Genomic DNA, 25,447 nt, shown 5'->3' with positions numbered 1-25,447 from the left:
TTTATGTCGTGTGAGACTCTTGAGGAAAAGAGTTCCTTAATTTTTAGTCCCCTCATGACTCTTACTTATTCTCAAGATTTCTATTTAGTGTTTGCTATCTTAGGATGTTGCTAATGGTCATGAGTTGATTCGATCTAATGGGGCATTTCTAGAAAAGCAAGCTGAACTGAAATTGAGAGTTTGAAGGGAAGAGGAAGATCGGATTTGGGGAATCACATTATAGTTTTGTATTCACTGGTCGACCAATTATGACCGTCTTTATGATAATTATAATTGTGAATACAATATATATATCATTGTTTAAAAGAGATCAATATAGATATAAATGTGATCGATCGATCTAGGGTACTGCATACTAAATCTACTCAGAGTGAGACGTCCATTATGAGCTGCTATATATTCTTAACAGATGCATAGCAACGAGCTCTCAAAGTATGCTGGTCGCGCGGATTATTCATCGGTATGAATGTTGAAGAGAGGTAAAGAGAATCCTGTTCAGCCCACCATGTGCGAGTGGGAGATGATGGTTTTATATGAGATGGGCTTAAGGCCCGTCCACCCATGTTGGGCCTAAAAGCCCGGCCCACAGGAATAGGGCCCGTGGATGGAGGGTCGTATAAAAGGGAGGAGAGAGATGGAGAACACACCTTTTGACATTACGTACGTTCCTTCCTCCCTCTCTCCCTCCAAAAAGAACAGTAAGCATAAAGAGGCGACGCCGTCTTCCCTTCAAGCCAATTGACGTCATCGGATCGAACATGATCGGTTTCTCTTCCTTAATCTTCAGCATTGGTGTTTAATCTGTGGCTAACAAGGTATGCTCGAATCCGTGGTGTGTTTTAGGATCTGTGATACGTGATTTTCCCGGGCTTCGTCTTCCGCATTCGATTTAGTGTCGAATCCGGTTTTTGGGAATCAGTTAATCCCAACAGATTACAAAGAGTATATGGCATTCATTCATATACATACTACATGATACATGGATGGACTTTGCATTAATTTATATCTACTTCTTCGTAGAAATACGATGTGTGTCTCGGTGACTTGCTCTTATTAGAAAGTTCATGGAGGAAAAGGATTAACTATGCACTGGTAGAAATTGAATTCCTTTCAGGTTTTTGCGAAAATGTCACTTCAATGCAAATTGAATTCCTTTCATCATCACCATCATATTTTCTGTACACAATTCTGCGTGCTTTCCACGCAATACGGGACAAGCGAGCGCAACGAAAACATGCCTTTTGATATAGCATATAGCATATATATATTTATTTAAATTTTTAACTAAAAATGACAAATTTTGAATACACAATCTGTGTCAAATATTTTAATATAATCCACATCCATGACTACTAATTAGTAGTCAATTTTCCGAACCGTAACTACCAATATCCATGTTGAAGGATGTGGGCTGTGCAGCAAACAGATTACGCAGTAGACTATATGAAATTTCAAATAAAAATGTGTTAGCATGATTATAAAATTCAAAAACCACGCTTTATATAGGCAAGTTTATGCCTAGATTTTCGACATGGATTAGAGAGGATCTCAACACTCTCCGGCCACAGTCCATAACAGTGAGATTTTTATTCATATAGATGGTGTTTAAAGTCACAACAGTCAATATATACAAAACTAATCATCGAGGACAATTAGATTAATTTAAATCCAACGCGAAAATTGATGCTTGGAATTTCATTCTGTAAGAATGGAAAGAATGAAACAATCAAAGAATAAATGAGTTATCCCTAGGATCGGTCTTCACAAATTACCGTCTGTTGACTGGACAAATTAGATCGCTTCAAATTTGCGGAGTTATGTCCATGAGGCGACCTAGCAAGACGGAGTTGTCGCTCATTCGAGAGCATTTTCGCAAACCTGAAACCACAATTTAGAATTGCATTTAGTGATCTCGATGATTATACATTGCCCTATAACTTTTAATAACTCAAGAACTCATGAAATCGTTCAGATAGCTCAATACCTTCTGAGAGCCTCTTCATTAGTCTCCGGGTTACATGCCTCGCATCCACCCTTTTCCAGATCTACCTTTGAAACCGGCTTCTTCAATAGTGCTTCGCCGGTTCTAACTAAGTCATTCAGGTTCTTCTTCGTTGCTATATCCACGGATGCCACGGCCCCGCTTAAGTTATCGTCCTGCCATTCCAATTTTGATTAGCGAGTCAACTCAAGTTCTTCAAGTTGTTAATTCTCTTGAATCATTCAAGGTGCAATAAGAATACCTGAATCCGGAGGTAGTTGGCTTCAAGGTGCAGGGCCTGGAAGACCGCAGAGAGGTGGAAGTCGACCATATCGGCACTCGCTTGCATGAACACATCAATCAACGGGCTCCCGCCGTTGCAGGTCAACCAGTTCAACACTCCCCACTTGGCCGCTTCACTTGCATCGTACTTCCCTTCAGAATTTCGTGAACCAGTCCCGAGCGATATCACCAAAAATCTTCTGTAATCCATCGGTTTTATAGGGAAGAAATCCGAACTTCCTCCCATGATCTCCTTTGTCACTTCGCCCATTGCAACTAACGTCTGCATAATGAATGATGTGAAGTTAGAAATTATACAAACACGTTTTGTTTAGTCAGGTCAGCCAAAATATAGTTCTTTCATACCGGATTGTTTGCAGCTACGCCGCCATCTATGAGGTTGAATTCTCTCAGTTTTCGTTTGGAGTCTTGGGTTTCGAAATAATGAGCCGGGAGATAAGTTGGTGCTGCTGAGGTTGAGATGCATATATCCGAGAGCAAGGCGTCTAGAGTCGGCGTTTTCTTCACCTACTCATTTTCCCAAAAAAACAATACTTAAATGATTATCTATATGTCATAATTAATAAAGACAAAGGAAATATAAAAATAAGGAAACAAATTGCATGTTAGGGACAAGAAGATGAACCTCGTAGCTAGAAAAGATCGTTGGCTGAAGACGCTTGATGTCGAACGTTGGGATAACGACGTTAGTCAATGTCTGGTGCAACCTTGCGTTCCCGAGTTTCTCTTTCACGAGATTATGCAGGTATTTTCCATCATATTTTGGGCCAGTTACAGCTTTAATCATCTTCGTAGCAGGCGCAAAAGGACAACTGTAGTTTTCAATTTATAAAGACATTATGTTAGAAAGTCATTCGAGAAAGCATTACTTCGTAAACATGACACCTATATAGGCTTGGAAATTTAGGGCACCTGTCTTGAGGAAAGATTTTAGGGCAATTGTCAAGGTAAAAATCCTTTATGTCTTTTGCGGCAAATAAGGGGCGATTGTTATCATCGGGGGTGGTTAACATGGCCGTGACGAGACCGCCGGTGCTCGTTCCAGCAATAACATCAAAATAATCTGCTATTCTCGCGTCTTCACCATCTAGTTTCTGCACCAGTCCACAGAGATATGTTCTCTAGTTAGGAATCAAAAGTTGCATGGGACATGCATGCATGAAAAAGGGAACTGCAAGTGATTATAGCACGCAGCAAAGCGTTTCTTACCAAGAAAGTGCAAAAGCCTTAGCAAATGACTGATGTCTATGTAATTATACCTGAAGTTCAGACTCTAAGAAAGCGAGGATGGTTCCTGGGATAAGCCCTCTTATGCCTCCACCATCAATACTGAGAATTGTAATGAGGTTTCCGTAAGTTGGAGGCTGAAGAGGCAAGCTCGTTGTCCTTTCCATGGATGCGATCATGTAAATGGGGAAAGAGAGAGAGAGAGAGACTTTGAGGAAAAGGATTGAATTGCAACTGTGTTGAATTCCAAATATGATGCTTGCAGAGGAAGCTGGAAATGCGAGCTCTATGGCCTTGATCTTGATAAGAAGTACTTATAGGCTATGCTTAATTCAAAATTTGACCGAAATTGCGCGTAAGATCTTGTTCGGAACTGTTTCAAGTTGGACTGCTGATTCTTCAATCCAAGTAAACCATTGAAAAGTCCGAATTTCAAAGGCTGAATCATGAATTTTTTTCTTGGGAAGTACCTAGCCGATGATGAGTTTGAGCGGTCACCATGCAAGTGAGAACTATCGTTGAGACTTTCAACGCCCCAGGAGAGACTTGTAGGTCTGAAAGGTAAACGAAAGGCACGGGGACCATTTTGGAAGCAGCCAACCCTAAATCCTGATGCATCGTCCAGCAGGGGGAGTGAATTGGTGCCATGAAATGCTGCGCGTAAAACTCTCTGCTTACAGATAAGAGAGGATGAAATGAGAACTCACCGGAAGATTGAAAATGAAGTTCGCAGGTTTCGAACCAAGACCGGCTGATAAGTTCAATTCACGCCTCTGAAATTAAAGGGGGAAAATAAAGGAAGTGCATTATTTTACATCCTGTCTGATTTATATGTCATTCTATCACCTTTTTCATCACCACGTCATGTCGAATGTGCTCCAACGGCTTCTCTACTCGTCCTTAATGAGCTTCAACTAATTTCGCTTCTGAGTAATTTTGCTTTTGTCATAATGTCTGCTATCTTCTTTATTATATTGCTTCCAAATTCAATCGATTTGCTATGATTTGTTGGGATCTTACTGTCCTTTCGATAACCGGATTCTAGCCAAGGATTAGCTTATACAAAGAATGAGAATATATCTCTTTTGTTCTTTATGGGGTCGAAACTCTGCTTACTTGAGCACAGAGAAACGGTAAAGGGACAAATATATTTCCATACACATTGCTTGATGTTCAATGACATTGATGATACTCCTTTTCAAAATTTTCAAACAATTCATACGCCGAGACATACATAAAATCTCATTTATGTTTTGGTCCTAGAACTTATTTAGTGATTCCTTCAAGAATCACCCAAAAACACTGTTATGGGATGTTAACCTGGAATTGATATAACTAACGTGTTTGCGATAAGTCGGCGGGGTCGCCAATACCAACCATAGTCAAAACTACTTGTCACACAAGCAAATGATGGTGTGTTGAATTCCTATAAGAAATGTTGAAAAATAAATCTGCATCATTATTTGAGAGAGTATATTATAAATCTAAACCTAAAGATCATATGATGAACAAAATCAATCATAATACATGAAAAGTACCATTTTTTAGTGGTTCCAATAGATTTTTGTAATACGATCAATTCAATCTAATAAATATAATCTCGTAGTCTGCGTATTCAAACATCACTCTTTTTTGGCAAACGCGTGGAACCCTAATCGGCGGTACTTCTTGCTCTTCCATCTTTGACCATTTAGGCTCGTCGTGGTTCCAGCGTTCCAGGCTTTCCTAAATAGCATAGTCAATGTAAAACTTAAGAATTGAATCACGTTTCTAAACGTTGCTTCTGGGATTTTCTATTCCCTCTTAATGGATCGTTAGGCAGAAAGCAGAATAGATGCGGGAAGAGGTGGGATCAGCCACAGGAGACTTGAAGTGGGTGGTCCGGTCTGGTCTGCTCGTCCTATCCGTGAAGAACTTCGTCATCATTCACGACCGAGAATCATAAGAACAATAGAAGGTGTTGTGTTAGATTATTTGATGGTATCCGCTGCATCCGCAAGTCTTCGGAGTTCGTGAGGAGCTTGACTGTTATTATCCTTTGCACGTGATGGTTGTAGGTGGTGGCTCTGCCGAAACTCTTACGTGTATTGGCCTCTAGGGCGAATCAAAAGCTTTTGTTTCCATTCAAGATGGAACCAAAATGGACATTTAACTATGCTATTTTCGAAAACAGACGGATCTTGTTTTTTTTTTTCTTTTTTCTTTTTTCGTGCCAGTCTAATTTTGAAATAGTGATGAAGTGTCAAAAGAACTACTGCAAAAACAAAACCACTGATTACCTGATTTCTCGGTAATTTGATGGTAACATATTGATATATTTATGAACTTACCAACAATTTTCGAAAGTTTGTAAACGAGCAAGTTTTCTTATTTTTCTTACCAATTTTTCCTTGCATTTCTTATTACATTGGTTTTCATTACAAAGTTTTATTTAAGTTAGTTACCAATTTTTTTTTGAGCTACCAACTTGTCTCATCTCTAAAACAAAGAAATCGTTATGTTTTACCCACTTTTATTCATCATCCTTATCAATGTCTTTAAATTACCCGTTGTTCCATAAAACTTAACATTTTTTAATGCGACTTTCCAAATTTTTTCCATCTAAATTGCTAACTATTTTTTTGATTTGCTGGCTAACAAGTTTTTTTTTTTTTTTTTTTTTTGTAAACTTACTTGCATTTTGATCTTTTTTCTACCATTAATTTACCAATAAGTGTTGTGTTATCTAACTCTTATTTAAGTTAGTCACCAACATTTTTCATTTTTATAAGAGTTAATATCTTGAAACCTCCTTCTTACCAAAAAAAAAAAAAAATCTTGAAACCTCCAAATTGGTATACGTGTGACAAATTTACCCAAAACAAATTCTTTGACCACAAAAACCTTAAACCGATACACCTTTGACAAATTTATCCAAAGTTGGTATACTTGTAATAAATTTACCCTATATTAATTTTAGTTAAGTGTTACTGTCAAGTTGCTAAATTGGATATCACTTGATAGTTGACTAGTGTACCAATTTGGGATTTTATTTTCCGTTTGTCATAGTTACACAATTTTTGTGGTTTTTTTTTTTCAGTATTAATCTAATTTAACGGAATGTATATTTGTCATAAATATACTAGCTTGGGGTTTTTGGCAGTCGAACAAATTAATTTGAGATAAATTTGTCATAAGTGTATTAGTTTGGGTCTTTTATGGTCGTTTGGAGTAAATTTGTAAAAAATATACCAGTTTATAATTTTTCGTGGTCAAAAAATTAGTTTGGAGTAAATTTGTCACACGTGTACTAATTTGGGGTTTTTTAAGTTATTAACCCTCATTCTAATATACCAAGTTCTCTTACCTCTAACAAAAGATTCTCTCTCTCTCTCTCTAATGAACTTTTATTTGCATTTCTTACTAACTTCTAGAATTTACTAAGAATCGATCAGAGAGGAACTGATGACTTTGTGATACCAGGTCACAAGCTTGAGGTAATGAGAACTTTTATTCATTTGATCATGCTGTACAAGCTCAGACCAGTTAAAAACATACCAAAAAAAAATCATTTGAAAGTATAAGATTGAAAAAAGTTACATCCAATGATGCAGCAAACTTCCCTTCGGAATTTAATGGAGAAGAATGGAAAGAATAAAAGAAGTCCATAAAATGCCTATACACAAAAGCAATCAAAGAATGGATGACGTGTCCCCTAAGAATCTTCAAGACTGTAGAAATATTCCACGACTAGCATCGTTTCAAAATCGTGGAATTATGTCCATGTGGCGACCTCGCATGACGAAGTTGTCTCTCATTTGAAAGGAGCTTGGCGAACCTGAAACCAAATTGGATAATCGCACTTAAGTAACCTCGACCGGACAACTAATAAACCCTAAACCTTTAAATACATGAAAGAATTTGATTTCATTGTTCTAATAGTTCAATACCTTCTAAGAGCCTCTTCATTAGTCTCTAGTTTACACGCATTGTGTTGACCCGTCTCCAAATCCACCTTCGAAACTGGCTTCTTCAATAGTGCTTCACCGGTTTTGACTAAGTCGTTCAGATTCTTCTTTGTAGCGATATCGACAGATGCCACTGAACCGCTTAATGTGTCGTCCTATGAGTTTCATTTATGAGAATCAATATACAGTGTTCCGGCGACAGCTAGGAAATCCTCGAGGAGGACATCAAGGTCAATGTTATGCAAGTGAAATTCGAGAATCTCAACTCTGTTATACCTGGATTCGGAGGTAGTTGGCTTCAAGGTGTAATGCCTGGAAGACCGCAGAGAGGTGGAAATCAACCATATCGGCGCTCGCTTGCATGAACACATCGACCAACGGGCTCCCACCATTGCTACTCAACCAGCCCAGCACTCCCCATTTAGCAGCTTCCCTTGCGTCGTAATTCCCTTCGACTTTTTGCGATCCGGTCCCGAGTGATATCACCAGAAACCTTCTGTAATCCATCGGCTTTATGGGGAAGAAATCCGAGCTTCCTCCCATGATCTCCTTCGTCACTTCCCCCATCGCAACAAAGGTCTATTTTGAGCAACGTCAAATTAGTGATTTAATTCTATGTGTCGTCAAGTCACGATCCACATTAAACAAAAATAGGGAAAATTAGCTTTGCATACCGGGTTGTTCGCAGCTACGCCGCCATCTATGAGGTTGAATTCTCTAATTTTTCCCGTGGAGTCCTGGGTCTCAAAGTAATGAGCTGGGAGATAAGTTGGTGCTGCTGAGGTTGAGATGCATATGTCCGAGAGCAAGGCGTTTATGCTTGGCTTTCTCTTTACCTGCATATTTATCCAGAATTAAAAAAACATATCTATTTAATTACTTTTCTACATGTAACACGAAAGAAACAATATTTAAAAAAAAGCGAGTTATATTTCAGGGACAAGAAAGATGAACCTCGTAGCTAGAAAAGATGGTTGGCTGAAGACTCTTGATGTCGAATGTTGGGATCACAACATTTGTTAATGTTTGATGCAATCGTCTGTTTCCGAGTTTCTCTTTGACAAGCTTATGAAGGTATTTTCCATCATATTTTGGTCCCGTCACAGCTTTGATCATCTTCGTAGCAGGAGCAAACGGGCAACTGTGTAGTTTCGAAAAAGATAGAAGTTATGTAAGAAGAGTTATTACCATAGACAAACAATCATTCATAAATGCAACACCTAATATGGCCTTGATAATTTTGGATCAGCCAGCTGAGCTAACCTGTCTTGAGGGAAGATTTTTGGGCAGTTATCGAGGTAGAAATCCTTAATATCTTTTGCGGCGAATAAGGGGCGGTTGTTCTCGTCAGGGCTAGTTAACATGGCGGTGACTAGACCTCCGGTGCTTGTTCCAGCAATAACATCAAAATAATCTGCGATCCTTGCATCTTCACCATCTAGTTTCTGCACAGTCCACAAAGATATATATGTTCTCTAATTAGAAATCACAGGTTGCATGGGGCACGCATGCGTCAAGAAAGTGAGCTTTGTTCAAGTACAAACCTGAAGCTCAGACTCTAAGAAAGCGAGAATGGTTCCCGGAATCAGCCCTCTTATCCCTCCACCATCGATACTAAGAATAGTTATGAGATTTCCGTAAGTCGGAGGTTGAAGTGGCAAGCTCATTGCCCTTTCCATGGATGTCTTTGCTAACTAAACGGACACCTTCTTCTGCGATAAGTAGAGAAGAAATGGATACCAGCGGACCAAAATTCAGACAAAGTATGTGCTTTTCTTATTTCCTAGAGTGAGAAACAGAGAGAGGGGCTTTGCTGAAAAATTTAATTGCAGATGTGCTTGTATTGTGGAGAAGCTGGAAATGAGATAGTTCTGTGATGGCCTTAGTCTGGATAAGAGGCACGTATTTATAGGCTATGTTCCATTCAATAATTGACCGAAATGGAACGTACGAACTTGCTTGGAATAGTCATAGGTTGGACCGATTCAAAGAAAATCATTGAAAAGTCCAATTTCAAAGCTGATGCTAAACATTAATTGCTTGAGGCTGAGAGGCCTTTCTAGTCACCATGCGGAGTGAAGAATAGTCGTTGAGATTTTCAACATTCGTGAGACTATTAGGTTTGAAAATTCAAAGAAAGGCTTGATGGGGCCACAGTTAGGGAGCAAGAATCTTTATTCGTGATGAACATATAGTATACATGAAAGAATTTAGATCCAGATATGTCACTTTTGAATGGTTTTTCCGAATTCTTCTATATATATGATGGCTTCTTTCCCATTAATGTTTTTTGCAATAAATTAAATCAACCATCTTTGCTTGATATACACGATGGTGAACCTCATTTGAAAAGATCAAGAAATTTGAATTGGAAATATCTTTCTAGTAATCTGGAATTGCTCTCATTGAAACTAGCAATATAAACAATGTTACAGTAATTTGAGAGATGTATAGGCGAGGAAATGAGCTCACTAAGATTTAAAATGACTATTAGAATGATGAGGTAACTAAGGTGGTTTTTTCTTTCATCTCAGGCTTTATCTAAATTTAAATTGATTAAAATAGAAAAAGAGATAGCATGGTTATTTCTTTGGACAAACCCATCTACTTATTATGTCCGAATGAATGGCGAATTGTCAAGTTTTGACTAAAAGAACGGCTAGGTTTTGAGTGGTAACTACGCCAAGGCAAATCGGTTGACTAGTTCCAATTTAGGGTTTCGCACGTGAAGGAAATAGTAATTAATCCAAGTGTCATTTGTAAGCTCCTTCCTCTTGGGGCTGTATTCGATGAACACGTCGAAACCCTGGCTTTAAACAAAGCACTTTTTTTTCTGCTTTTGACCGGCAAAGCGAACCTCGTTTCTCATCCCCGTGTCGTCGCATAATTTCAAAGTTAATTAATTCAACACGAGATTTGAATCACGTGTGAAGCTGTGCTTCTGGGTCGTTTTTTCCCCCGACTTCATGGGAGAATTGTTAGGCAGAACCGATATAGATGCGAGATGATAGGTCATCCTGTCAGAGAACCAATCAAGCAACGAGAGGTTCGATGGTGGAGGCTTTGGGTGATTCAAAGATGGCCGATAGTTCAACGGTAATTAAATGTTATGGATAAAAAAGCAATGAAAGCGACGAATGTCCTTTGATGAGACTCCCTTCCCGTTAGCTATAGGTAACATGAAAATTAAAAAAAAAAAAAAAAGATATATAAGTTTGATTTTAAATTTTGAAAACCAAGTTTTATTCCATCTTCAGTAAGTATGCATAGGCTGGCAATCAAATTTCAAGAATTGGTGTGTTTGATATTGGTCCTACTAAAAAGACGAAAGTTCCAATTTCAATTTTTCCACCAAGATCGGTTCAACGGACCACATTCCTCATTGATTATCTATGCAACTTTTATTTCCACATTGCTAGACACACACATTTCTAGAATTGTCAATGATCTAACCTAACATTGTAGTATGTTAATCATTGATAATTGCAATAAGAAATGAGTAATCTTGACAAATAAAACATTTGGTTGTGGGGGAGGATTTTGAAAGATTTTAGATTTTAGATAATAGAGCATTTTTAGAAATGATTTTCGACGGTTGAGTGAATTATTTAAAAAATTTCCACGAAAGATTTTATACATTGGAATCATTTTCTTGTTGAGCGCATCTCTACTTTTCAAAGAATGATCTTCAGCGATGGGGTCAATATATGCAAATCTTCGTCGGCACAACAAACTGATTTTTGCTCTATATAAATAGAGAGTGCAAGGCTTCGAGATGGGGGGTTTTGGACTGAGTTTTCGACACTTTCACGAAAAGGAATAGAGTTTCGTGAGAGAAAAGTGAACAAAGCCTTTTTTCTTCTGCTGAAAAGCAGAAGACAGGAGACAGAGAAGGGGCAGAGAGTTCGCAGGGAAAGAGAAAGGTGAGGGGACGTGAGGGAGACTTGAGGAGAGAGAAAGTCAAAAAAAAAAGTCACTGTGCTTCTTCTCCGAGAGGTCCCCGCCGACTCCGCTGCTGCTCAGTGTGCCTCCCGTTGCCGCGACCACCGTCTCCGGCCGCCCTGCTGTTCCGCGCCGCACCATCGCGCCACCTCTGCGCCACCTCGCCGTCGCCGCTCGCTGTGACCCGACACCACCGCTGCAGCACCGCGACCCCCTCGACCGACGCCCCCTCAGCCCAATCGACGCCACCGTCTCTGCTCCAACGCCTCAGCCTCAGCCTTCGCCGCGTCGATCTCGCTCGCCGACGCTCCCTGCAACCCACTGATCCGGCCATCGTTCACCTCCGCCTGGAGCCAGAATCCGAACCTGCTGCAACGCCGTTTTCCCCTTTCGCCGGAGCCCGACGCCACTGCTCACCACCACCGCAGCGACCCGCGACCCAGCTACTGCTCGCCGGTCACCGACGCCGTGCCTCCCAGTTGCTGCCAGTCGACCGAAGTTCCTCCCCGCGGGTCGCCGTACGCGAGGCCCGCGAAACCGCCTCTGCTCCCGACGCCTGCTGAAGCCTCACCTCCCTGTTGCTCGCTGCCGCCGCGGGCTGATCTGCGAGTCGCCGGTGACTCGCGCCCAACGCCGCCCCTGTTCAGCACTGACGCCCAAGCTCTGTCGCCGCATTTGCACCGTCACCCTGTTCATTGCTGTCGAGCCATTCCTCAAGTCGGCCGTGCCCCGGACTTGGTAAATTTTTAGCTTAGGTTAAATTCAGTTCAAGTATTTGGATTCTAAGCTTGTGATCCTGACTTGATTTGTTTTGTCATATATAATCGTTATCTGATCAGGAAATTTGCCATATTAAGTCATAATAATAAAAAATATTGAGCCGCGAGACGGCTGATTAGATTTTTGATTATTTCAGCTTTTCATGGCAAATTTATGGATTGCTTCGCCTAATTGATTCTTAATACATTAAGATAATATGTCATTGATTCACATTGGTGGATTTTTAATAGGACATATTTTGATGCATCATCGTTATTTGCTCATCAAATATCATGCATTATATGTCATATGTAGAACTTAGTACTTAGGTCCATACACATTTCATGTTTAAAGCAACGCATCTTGATGAATTAGGATAATTTTCCTTTAATAAAATCAAAACAAAAAAGGAACAAAAAATGTTATTTAGTAGGTCATATAGATTTCATAATATGCACACAACATGTTGCGCTTTAGTTAGTGAGTCATAGGTTAATGTTTTAGTATTCCCATTGTGTCGTATTTTAATAATAAAAAAAATGCCAAAAGATTAGCATTGCATCATTAGGTTACTTTCTTTTCAATAAAAAATATTAAGTCATTTAAAAAAAAAAAAAAAAAAAACACAAAGGTCATTTACTTGGTTAGTTAATAGGTTAGTTCATAATTAGTCCAATTTCATGTCATCATTGTTTAGTGTAGGTTGCATATATGTATTAAAAAAAGAAGAATCGTAGAAAGAAAAAAAATCATAAAAAGAACATGCATATATAATTATCACGTCATACATCCCATATCATGTAGCACATGCATATTTAGGATTATGTAAATTAGATTGTACATATATGGTGATGATATTACATCTCACGTGTCATTAAAGTAAAATTCATGCATAGTAAGTTTAAATTAAGATTGCATAAAATTAAAAAGAAAAAATTAGGTATCATGTCATTTAGAAAATCATGTTTAGGGCATGTATTTTTATTAGTATATTTGTAAGTTTTTTTTTTTAGAGAATAGACCTTAATTAGGTTGTAATTTATAATTTCTTACAATCTATCACTTCGGTTTATTGAATGTTATTTCACTGATTGTGCACCCGCATGAGCAGCATGATCACAATTTGCATGTTAGTAGCTTAGGTTAAAATTAATCAATACTGCCTGCAAAAATATTTTTGAAATTAAAATGAAAATGTATTGAAAGAGTGTTAGATTAATCTAGCGTAATCATGTCCCCGGATTTATTGAATCTTTGGTTCGCGAGAGTAAAATATTCTCCCATACTTTACTTGGTTTCTAATCAACCATAATTGGTTAGTGGTAGCTTCAAATTGAGTATCATTACATGTTTAAATGGATTAATTTCTTAGTATTAAGTCGCGATTGATAGGACTTGGGAGGGTTCGTGCCAAGTCTTCGGACTTAGTAATCCATTAGCCTTCTTTGAGTAATTCGTCTTCGGGAAGGTCATGATAAAATTTAAAGAAAGATCACACTTTCTAACAAAGAATTAAACAAAATGTTTGCATCTATTTCGAAGAAGAAAATCCAAAGGTTTTGATTTTTATAATTTATGGATGAGAAAGCATCTTTTTTATTCGAGGCATTTCATTCTTATCTAATCAATTAACATATTTGCCCATTGAATACGATATCATATTGCGGTTGACTGAGAATTTGGATTATAATATAATAATTTTAACTTTGCATGTTCTTAGTAATATTGACAAATAACCTCACATGTTTGTCAATTTTAAATCACGTCCTATTTAGCTACGCCACACTTATATACCGGCTTAATTCTAATTTTCGTATTTTAGTTCCCTTCAGAACGGGTAATTAGCAATTTTATCATCCAACGTTCGGAAAGAAACCAAATTAGATCTCTAAACTTTTTAGGTCTGGCATTTGGACTTATAGTTGCATAGCCCAACACTTTATGTGTTTTGATATTCAAAGTAGACCTTGCCATGTTCAATTGATATCTAGCATCATCCTATGCACTCTGCAAATTCTAAACTTTTTTAGCTGGTGATGCGTACATTAAATAGAATTTGAATTAATTGACTCACTCTCTTGCGAGGCTTGTAATTAGTAGATTGATCTCTTTTTACAGAAGGAACATTTTACAAACTATATGTAATGATCTTTCATAAAATATGATATCTTCGTGGGAAAGTAAAATTCAAAAACTGTGTTTATAGGGAGGGTTTATGAGTAGATTTTCAACTTGGGTTAGAGACTTCTTGCTGATCTCATCTCGTATATTATTAAAATATTTTTTTGAGTATAAGTCTGTGAACGGATCTAAAATGTACGGAAAACTCAAAAGGAAAGTGCAAATTGTTGCCAATTTCGATAAGTCAACTTCCTGTTGGGGGGTCAACTCTTCTGAGTTTAACAAGAAAGGGGTTTCCTCAGTTGGATCAAAGAAGGGACTCGCACACTTTATATTTATTGAGTTTGTCGGGGTCTTTTGGTTTGGGTCAAGAAAACTTTTCTTGTGGCTTTGGGCGCAAAAAATGGGTGGGACATTGTTCCAAGATGCTGCACGTTTCTTTCGTTAATTGAATCCATCGAATTTAAGTATTGATACCGAAGACAAATCATGTTATAAGATTTCTAAACTTTATTATGAGATCGAGACATTAATTTATGAAAAATTATGAAGGGTTAAACACTATATAACTCACTTTGTGTGATTAGACTTTGGAAGATATTGAATGTTTGAGTAACTTGAATGTGATTGCAATCTTCGTTGTATTATCCAATCTATGGTAGAAACCTATGTTACTCTCTCTGGGAGTAGGTCACATCACCAAGCCAATTTATGACGTTCAAATTAATTTTTTATTTTTTTTAATTATTGCTCACTCACTTGTTTCTCGTAACATATCCAACCACAGGGTAAGGTAATTGAGATTGTTATTGACAATTCGATCGTGTTTTACAAGCTCAGACTAGCAATATGATACAAAACAATAATTAGGAAGAATTAGACTAAAGGTTACATCCAACGCAGCAATTTGGCGCTTGGAATTTATTCAGAAGAATGAAAAATATGAAAATAATCAAAGAATGAATGACTTGTCCCTATGAATCAATCTTCACGAACTTCAGTATGTTCTATGTACAAATGGTAGCATTTGGTGACTACGATTGTTTCCAATTTGTGTAATTATGTCCATGAGGCGACCTCGCAAGACGAAGGCGTCTCTCATTTGAGAGTAGTTTCGCAAACCTGAGAGAAAAGAAGCAATTGCATTTAGTAACCCGAACTATGCACGCGACCGTCAAACTTCTTAACGACATCAGAAATTACAGTTCCATACCTTGTAAGAGCCTCTTCATTAGTCTTTGGATTACGGGCTTCGTGTCTGTCAGTCTCCAAGTTCACTCTTGAAACTGGCTTCTTGAACAACGCTCCACCGATTCTGATTAGGTCGTTCAAATTTTTCTTTGTTGCATAGCAAACACATCGACGACTCGGACGGTGTACTCGTCCACAAACTACCCAAGCATCAAGCCCATCACTTCCATGGGAACCCCAGCCCTCCCTGGTCGGTCAAATCCAAGTCCCAATTTAGAGAAAGCAAGACACCAGCCAAGAACCATCACACCACAACTAATATCTAACAACACGCAAAAACCACAGAATCGATCCGAAAGCTCAAATTCGACTCCAAAGACACAAACTTTCCCGATCCCTCTACACCAAAAATGGAGGCCCAACAGAAACCACGCGGCAAGAAACTGCGTGGTTGCTGTTGGGCCACTCACTTCTTCAAGGTAACTATCCACTTTCTTTTTAACTAATAAAAACAAAGTTGTGCACTTTCTTTTCATGCATAACCACCAAACAACAGTCACACGAATAGCGCATGTATTGCCTATAGTCCAATATATAAATGGTAAAATGAGTTTTGTTGGAATTCAAGTCGGCGGAAGACGACTTACCTGATTTCGATGCGCAAACAGCAAATAGCCCCGGAACGAACGTTGAATTGCGAATAAATCACGAACAATACTTCCTCACGTTAGTCTGGATGCAATCACAAGGAAAACACCCGATTTCCACGGTGTAAATGCCGATCGTTCTTGCAAAAGTGAAATGGAATTCCTTTTTCTTCTTTGATGGAAAATGGAGAGAAAATTTGGTGCGAATGATCTGCCAAACACTCCAATGGTTGTGTTCGGGAGCCTTTTATACGTCTTCATTCGTACCCCTCCATTAGTGTCTTTCCATCGTAACGCATCAAGACGAAACGGTGCGTTCCAATCGCACCCCATCATGGACGTACCAGCTAAAGTACTACATCTCCCACTCGGACATGATGGGTTTGATAGCGCTCTATCAAGAATATAAGGCATTCAACATTCATCAATTTTACAAAAACAATTCATACTGGCAAATAAGCCGTGCGACCAGTGAGTACACCTGCACTTAGGAACTCAAATTATGCACCTGTTAGGGATGACATAATGGCTACAACCCCGAAAAGATATAAACAATCGATGTCTCATAGTGCCCCAGACATATTTTGTTACATCAATCCAAGTATACATATCCCTTAAAGGCTATACTTGATTATTCTTAAAAACACTATGTATTTACAATTACATCCGCAACCACATAGGGCGATATAATTGATCGACTAGTAAATACATGTGATAGATGTAAAACAACAATAGTCTTCCTTCGCACTCATGTCTCTCTCAATTTCAGAACAACTGCTTTCCTAGACATGTCCTATAGGCCATATCTATTCATGACCGCCCGTAACATGCTAAAGTAGCAACATTGATCTTTCACTTCGAGAACATAGTCAGAAGTAACATAGGGCACAAAATTGAGGTAAAATACAAATTACCTCAAGGGCTCACACAATGAGTAAATAGGGATTATTTTACTCATCTTCCCTTATTGGTCGTACAATGCACATGTAGTATGAATTACATGTTATAGTGGATTACTCTTTCTATAAGAGCGTATGTCATTTATCAAATATATCCACCATACAGATCTTAGCCTAAACATAGTCACGTGCTTCTCACGTACTCATGTTTAGCCCGAGTGCTATATCAGCTCGCTTTCTATAGCGCCCAATTAAGTACTCGCATCCGGCATCTTTCAGGCATACATGATTGTGGGACTATCATGTTCGGTCTTATTATAAACAAATCACAGACCTCATCTTGACTCCAATCAATGCAACATATTTTATGTACCAAACTTACTCTTCAGCATTTATTTGTACATAACGTCTCATCTCAACGTGCTAACTACAACACTTGAGGCAATTGCTCGTGTGAGTGAGCCAATCATTGCCTGCTGACATACTTTTCAATAATATGTGTGTGTTTGTGCTAGTCTCATAGTGGATTTGTACTTATTGATAAAACATCAAATCGCTAATAAATAAACAAGTACAATACATCTGTCCACAAATACATAAACCAATGATCCTCTACAATAACATATATCACATTCTACGCAATCCTAGTGACATCCTATGGGTCAAGAATATGTCTCTAGGAATAGCCTTCGTAAATAAATCAGCAACCATTATATTAGTTGAAATGTATTGCAGGATCACTTCTTTCTGCGCTATAATATCTCTGATGAAATTATTCTTTATGTCAATGTGCTTTGTCCTTCCATGATACTTGGGATCTTTCACATAGGCAATGGCTGCTTGACTATCGCAATAAACTGTCACCGGTCTTGGAACTTCAATGACAATGGCTAAATTTTCCAAGAAACGTTTTAGCCAAACTACTTCTTGCACTGCGACAGAACATGCAATAAATTCTGCCTCCATCATAGACAAGGTCGTGCATGTCTGTTTTTTGCTATTCCAAGAAATCGCACCTCCATTGAGTAAGAATGCATATCCAGAAGTTGATTTACGCTCATCCAGGTCTCCACCCCAATCGCATCTGAATAGCCTAATAGGCGTAAATCATTCCCTTGGTAACAAAGTCGATAGTCCATGGTGCCCTTCAAGTATCTCAGGATCCTCTTCACTGCTTTCCAGTGTGCTTGACCGGGATTTGATTGATATCGGCTCACCAATCCCACGGCATAACATATGTTGGGTTGAGTACACATCATAACATACATCAAACTTCCAACTGCACTAGCGTAAGGAATAGTTTCCATCACTTTGATTTCTTCTGGAGTCTTAGGACACATCTCAGTACTTAGGTCTTCACCTTGCATGACAGGGGTATCAATGGGATTACAATGCTGCATATTGAAACGCTCAAGAATTTTCGTAATAGAAGACTCTTGTGATAAAGTAAGGAGTTTCCTTGATCGATCTCTTTCGATCTTAACTCCTAATATATAAGCAGCTTCTCCCATGTCCTTCATCTCAAAATTGGAGGACAACCATTCTTTTATGGTGATAACCAAAACCTTGTCATTTTCAGCCAACAGAATATCGTCCACATAAAGTGATAAAATTACAAATTTATCTTTGAACCGCTTGACATATACACAGTGATCTTTTTCGATCATCGTGAAACCAAAAGTTATTATAGCTCGATGAAAACGAAAATACCACTGTCTAGATGATTGCTTAAGGCCATATATTGAGCGATGAAGCTTGCAAACTTTATGCTCTTGACCTTTAGCTATGAAACCTATTAGTTGTTTCATATAGATTTTCTCATCTAATTCTCCATTGAGAAATGCCGTATTTACATCCATTTGATATAATTTAAGGTCCAAATGTGCAACGATTGCTAGAATAAGGCGTATTGAGGCAAACCTTACAACTGGTGAAAAAGTTTCCTCATAGTCTATACCCTCTTGTTGAGTATAATATTTTGCCACAAGACGAGCCTTATACTTTTCAATGGATCCATTCGCTCTTCGCTTAATCTTAAAGACCCATTTGTTTCCAATGGCCTTACGATTGGGTGGTAGATCAACCAAGTCCCAGACATGGTTTGCCCTCATTGACTCCATCTCATCTTCCAAAGCTTTTCTCCATTCTTCCTTATCAGAGGATGAGAGAGCCTCTTGAATAGTCTTAGGCTCGGCGTCGTCTTTTTGAGAAATCATAAATGCTTCCCCTTCAATCTCAAAACGACGGCGGGAAATACTTTTACAATTACTTTTACGCAATTGAATTTCTCTTGAATTCAATTCATCAGGCGATGCAACACTTCCACTAGGTCTTGTGTGTTGAGGTAAATCTTCATTTTCCCCTACAACATCAGTGGGTGTGTTATCAGGATCTTCCATCTCATATAATTGGAAGCCCTTATCAATCTCACATCTACTAGGAAAATTGTTCTCCAAGAACGTGACATCTCATGACTCCATTTCGGTCACACTTCCATTAGCTTGTTCACCTATGAACACATACCCTTTGGAGTGTTCGGAATATCTTATAAAGATACATTTCTTCCCTTTAGGACCTAATTTGCCATGCTTATGGGAAGAATCATGAACATAAGCTACACATCCCCATGGACGTAGACTACTCAAGTCTGGTTTCCTACCAGTCCATAATTCATAAGGGGTGGAAGTGATCGATTTTGAGGGCACACGGTTAAGTATATAGGCAGCAGTCAATAATGCATCTCCCCAATAGGAGATAGGTAAATTTGCTTGCGCTATCATAGACCTAACCATTTCCAATAGGGTTCTATTCCTTCTCTCAGCTATCCCATTTTGTTGTGGAGTACCAGGAATAGTCAATTGTTGTACAATTCCCTTTTCATCACAAAGAGCCTTGAATTGCTCCGATAGATACTCACGTCCACGATCAGTTCTCAATGCCTTTATTGTTTTGTTCAACTGATTCTCTACCATCGCTATATATCGTCTAAAGCAGTCTAATGCTTCTGACTTATGGGAGATCAGAAAGACATAACCGAAATGTATGAAGTCATCTGTGAAAGTGATGAAATATGAGGCTCCATGCCTTGCCCTCACATTCAAAGGACCACATATGTCAGAATGTATGGGATGTAATGGAAATTCAGCTATAGTCCCTTTACCAAATGGTTTTCTAGTTGTTTTTCCCGCCAGATAATGTTCACATACGGATAGACTAACATTAGTGAGTGACCCTAAAAGGCCTTCTCTAGCTAATCTTTGCATTCTTTGCAATCCAATGTGACCTAATCTAGCATGCCAAGTACTTGCATCAATCTCAACATTATTAGAAGACGCAATTAAAGAAAAACAACCATCAATATTAACATTGTACTGATCATAGTCAATGTCTAACACCATAAAACCATTCGATACATGACCTGAACCATAATAAACTATTCCATACAAAATGTCAACACAATCACCATGGAAATTCAATACATAACCTAAGCTAAGAAGAACAACTACAGAGACCAAGTTTCGTCGAATATCTAGAGCATAAAGGCCATCATGCAGGAATAGGTTTCGACCACCACGCAAAATTAATTTACATGTGCCGATACCCTTCACTTCAACTCTTGAGTTATTCCCAACATATATCCATCTTCTTCCAGGCGGTATCCAATGATACTCCACAAATGCTTCTCGGTCTCTAGCTACATGGTCATTTGCTCCCGAGTCTGATCCACATTGGATGAGATTCAGCAAGCATCACAAGTACTAGAAACAAAAGCATTACTCAAAGTAATGGAGTAATATGGTACCTTTTTCGGCTCAGTGCATTCACGAGCAAAGTGACCCATCTTGCCGCAATTGTGGCACTCCATCTTGGCCTTGTCCTTCTTCCCACCACGCTTCTTGCGTCGGAAGGTCTTAGCCCTCTTGGGTCCCTGATCAGTCATGTTCCATTTATTGTTGAATTGAAGATTCCTCTTGCGCTTAAAGCTCGAAGCCTTGCGCAAACTCGATTCAACAACATAAGCATGGGTAGAGGATCTTGCAGCCTCTAGGCGCTCATCCTCTAATTCCAAATGATGCGCAATATCATCAAAAGTGACGATGTTCTCATTATACGACATATTGATCTTCATATGCTCCCAATTATCAGAAAGAGACCTTATAACAGCCTGAACTTGCTGTTCATCAGTAAGGGAGTGACCTGCTGACTTCAGCTCACGGATCATGTTTGACATCTCCCGAAGATGCTGCCTCATCGTTACATTTGGGCGCTTTCGGAATGTGTCAAACTTGATGGTGAGTCTCATCAGCTTAGTGGCAGATGTACCCCCAAACTTATCTTTCAAGGCAACCCACATAGCTTGAGCTTTGTCATAATTCTCAAACTCACACATGAGATCATCTTGCATACAGCTCAGCAACGTGATGCGAGCAATGCTATTTTTCTTTTTCCAAGCTTGATAAGCTTCCGGATCTCTCCTGTGTTGAGCTGAAGTTCCATGCTCAGGTTCATCCATGGTATGGTTGAGGGTTTCCAAAACCTCTTGCTCCTCAAGGATGTATTGAACCTTTCGGTGCCAAATATCATAATTGTCACCGTTCAGCTTCTCATCTTATTGAGGTAAGCCACAATGGTCTTGGATGCCGAAGCCATAATCAATTGCTATAATACATTGACATAATAAACGCGGAATCAATACTAGCACACTATACAGAGTAACACACATATTTAATTTGCAGTAAAGACAAACTAAATTAATGATAATTCAACAAAAGACACAAAAGCAAAAGTTCACAATGTTCCCAATCAACTTCTATGTACAATTGTTCTATTATCATTAATTAGTTTAATTTGTGCAAATTTTAAGTTCTAAGTGAGAACTCCTTTCAATTCTACCAACCTACGAACTCCCACTAGGAAAAATAATTACATGACCTTATGTAATTTCTACATTTTTTTTTTCTTTAACACAAAAAAAAATATTGCATGATAATAACTAACGTATAAACAACAATCATGCTTCAACTATAATTAAAATTGCAATTCAACATGTAATGGATTTCCTACCATTGTTCTAATTTTCTAGCAACTAGAAAATTGCAAGTATATTAAAATATATACATCATATCATTGAACCAAGCTCTACACAGCATATATAACATTATTTTCACTCAAGCTAGCTACTGTATTTCCTAAATCATAAGAGAATACAAGCTACAAATGAATAAATTGCATTAAAACCCCAAAAAAATATGCGTACATAGGGTTTCCTATGCATTTTCATACATTTATAAAATTCAAAAGTATAAAATAATTATACCACTATGTAGACAACATCCGTACGAACCAAATGCCACCAACCACGCTCCAATCGAAGCTCGCACGCACCCCCACGCGCCGCCTGAGTGCGCGGCATGTGTGGTGCACGCGTAGCAAGCCTAACGGCTCCTGGCCGGTCCGACCGGTGACTGGTCCAACCGATCAAATCGGTGATCGGTTCGACCGGTTTGATCGCCGGACCGTCTAACCGGTCCGACCGTTGACCGGTCAACGGTCGGGTCGAGTCAATAGGTCGGGTCAATGGGTTGGATCTCGGGTCGCATCTCAGGTCGGGTCGGGTCGGGTCGATGGTCGGGTCGGGTCGCCGGCCGGTGACCGGCCAGCCAACTGTCGCCGACGCTGACATCATCAATGACGTCATCCCAACGGTTACCGACCGTTGGGTGACGTCATGGTGATGTCATCACGCGCCGGTTTGTCGACCGGCGCGTGCCAGTTCGCCGGCTGGCGTGCGTCGTGCACGTGCCGGTTCGCCGACCAGCGCGTGTGGCGGACGCGCTGGCTGTGCCAGCGCTTTAGGCGCGTGGCGCCCACGCGCAGCAGCTTCTGGCCGCGTGTGTGGGCGCATCCGGTGTCTCTCGGCGGCGCTCGACCCATTGCCAGACTCGTCTCGACAAGCTCTTTCACCATGTATATTCAAAAATTAATTTTGACCAAAAAATTATTTCGAGAAATGGCCAAAACCTCACGGATGCACGCGACCCCGAACCCGTTCTTTGCTCCGGTTCAATTTCGAGTTTTTCATATGGCAATTCCGACTATCAGAGATCCAAACAGTGTAGAATACAAACTCTTGATCTCAATATCAAATGGTAAATGAGAAAACTCGATGAAAAACAAGGCAGAAATCACGACCGGGCACTGATACCAATGTTGAAATTCAAGTCGGCGGAAGACGGCTTACCTAATTTCGATGCGCAAACAGCAAATAGCCCCGGAACGAACGTTGAATTGTGAATAAATCACGAACAATACTTCCTCACGTTAGTCTGGATGCAATCACAAGGAAAATACCCGATTTCCACGGTGTAAATGCCGATTATTCTTGCAAAAGTGAAATGGAATTCCTTTTTCTTCTTTGATGGAAAATGGAGAGAAAATTTGGTGCGAATGATCTGCCAAACACTCCAACGGTTGTGTTCGGGAGCCTTTTATACGTCTCTATTCGTACCCCTCCATTAGTGTCTTTCCATCGTAACACATCAAGACGAAACGGTGCGTTCCAATCGCACCCCATCATGGACGTACCAGCTAAAGTACTACAAGTTTGGTCTCCCTCCAAAACTACCGTCCGGATGAAATAGTGAAGAGAAAAACAAAAGACAGGATGGGGACATATCTCTTATAACTTCCTATTTCTTCCATTATCTCATGTGACCTCATAATTAATCATCTTCTTCTACCGATAATCACTTCAATCTAGTAAATGAAACTTTGATGGTTGACTTTTTAAATACCCCACAAAGCAAAGAGTACACTTCCCCTCTTACCTTGTTGACACCTAAATTTTGATTAGGTTTTAATTAGGCCTTAGTTTCTTTATTTATGTATTTTTCCTTTTTTTTTTTCGAATAATAAATAATAAATAACAAAAAAACAAACAAACAAACAAAAGAGAAAACATAAAAAAGCCCATCAAGGCTGGGCCTTCAAGCCCACCCCCTCCTTTTCTCTCCCCCGCATGGAACCCTATGGCCCAACCTCCTTCTCCTCCAGCCTGGCCCCCTTTCTGCCCCTTGTCTTCTTCCTCATCTATCTTCTTCCCTAAGTGGATGAGCACACGCGGTGGCCGGCGATGTGCTAGAGGACAAGCTATGGGCTGAGGCGAGAGTAGACTGGTAGCCGAGGAGGATAAGCCTTTAATGCGGAGTAGGTGGGTAGCTTATTCTATGTCGGTTCGATTGCCCCAAGGCCGGTCGGCATGCGAGAACCAGCAGTCTAAGCTCCATCGATTGGCCGCCCCCTTGCCTATAAATAGGCCTCCCTCGACGATGGTAGAGGCACAATGGCAAAGAGAGAGATCACTGATACCAGTCGCCTCAAGACAAGCCACCGTCCTTCGACATCGCTTGCCACCTCACCGTCACAACCGTCGGTCCCTTGACGCGAGCTTCGCTTGCTGCTGCCGTACCGCAACGCCACCTCGTTGAGTGGCCCGCTGCTGTACCGCAACATCGTTGAGTGGCTCATCGGCATCGTCCTCGCCATCGTCCTTGCCATCCATTCACCCAGTGACACCTAAGCCGCGAGCAAGGAGAGAGACGTCCATTGGGTCATGGCCGGGTAGGGTGTTGGCCAAAAATCGGGTCGGCATGGATCTTAACCAGGTAGGGCTCCGGTCAATTTGGGTCAAATGCAGGTGGGCTTTGCAAAATTCGTAGGCCAACTTTGTGGGCTGAGGACGCCGGATTTGGGCACGTGTGGCAGGCTTATTTGGGCAGTTGGTAGGCGACCCAGGTTGGGCCCAACCCGGGAATCTGACCCGGGTCGTTCATTATATTATATTATTTTAATAAAAATATTTAAAAATAATAATTTATTTTCAAAAAATAAAAAATAAAAATACCCCATGTTTTCCTAATTTAAAAAAAATAGAAAAAGCCAAAAATGATTTATATTTTCAGAAAAAGATCAAAAACCAAAAAATGTCAAAAAAAAAAAAAAAAGAAGAAGAGAAAAAGGTCCAAAAAATGTTTTTCCTCCACAAAGTGCATGGAAAATCTCTCAAATATCCTAAAAGCCTTAGAGTTTGAATAAGATTAGGTACCGAAAGGGCATTAGTGATTAACTAGTGTAATCAAGTCCCCGAACTTAATTTCCCTAATTGCGCAGGAGCAAGTATTTCTCTCAATACTTCATTTGGGTTTCTGATTGACCCACCCTAAATTAATTAGTGACGACTCATATTTAAAATTACCTTACAGGTTAAAAACTTAGACTATTAAGTCGTTAATTGGTGGACTTGGGAGGGTTTAGGTTAAGCCTAATAGACCTAGCCAAACTATTAGCCTCTGTAGGCACCCGTCCCTAATTGGGCGCCGAAAAAAAGAGGCCGCGACAACTTGGCGACTCCGCTGGGGATATTTTTGAGGA

General features: G+C 39.6%; 2 protein-coding genes across 2 annotated transcripts; both read right to left on the bottom strand.

Moving 5' to 3' along the window:
- Positions 1–1,363: 1,363 nt before the first annotated feature.
- LOC104451152 (patatin-like protein 2) lies at positions 1,364–3,678 on the bottom strand. Its single transcript, XM_018875787.2, has 8 exons — positions 3,544–3,678; positions 3,197–3,378; positions 2,910–3,096; positions 2,630–2,791; positions 2,244–2,546; positions 1,985–2,157; positions 1,773–1,878; positions 1,364–1,411 (listed from the first exon to the last, which is right to left on the bottom strand). The coding sequence occupies exons 1-8, from the start codon at positions 3,676–3,678 to the stop codon at positions 1,364–1,366; spliced, it is 1,296 nt and encodes a 431-aa protein (XP_018731332.2).
- A 3,304-nt stretch (positions 3,679–6,982) lies between these two features.
- LOC104447921 (patatin-like protein 2) lies at positions 6,983–9,268 on the bottom strand. Its single transcript, XM_010061665.3, has 7 exons — positions 9,003–9,268; positions 8,722–8,903; positions 8,413–8,599; positions 8,133–8,294; positions 7,735–8,037; positions 7,441–7,613; positions 6,983–7,328 (listed from the first exon to the last, which is right to left on the bottom strand). The coding sequence occupies exons 1-7, from the start codon at positions 9,135–9,137 to the stop codon at positions 7,241–7,243; spliced, it is 1,230 nt and encodes a 409-aa protein (XP_010059967.2). The 5' UTR covers positions 9,138–9,268; the 3' UTR covers positions 6,983–7,240.
- Positions 9,269–25,447: the final 16,179 nt, after the last annotated feature.

The sequence above is a fragment of the Eucalyptus grandis genome, chromosome 6 (assembly GCF_016545825.1).
Source record: "Eucalyptus grandis isolate ANBG69807.140 chromosome 6, ASM1654582v1, whole genome shotgun sequence".
In the NCBI taxonomy this organism is placed as follows: domain Eukaryota; kingdom Viridiplantae; phylum Streptophyta; class Magnoliopsida; order Myrtales; family Myrtaceae; genus Eucalyptus; species Eucalyptus grandis.
This window is presented reverse-complemented; position numbering and strand designations above follow the sequence as displayed.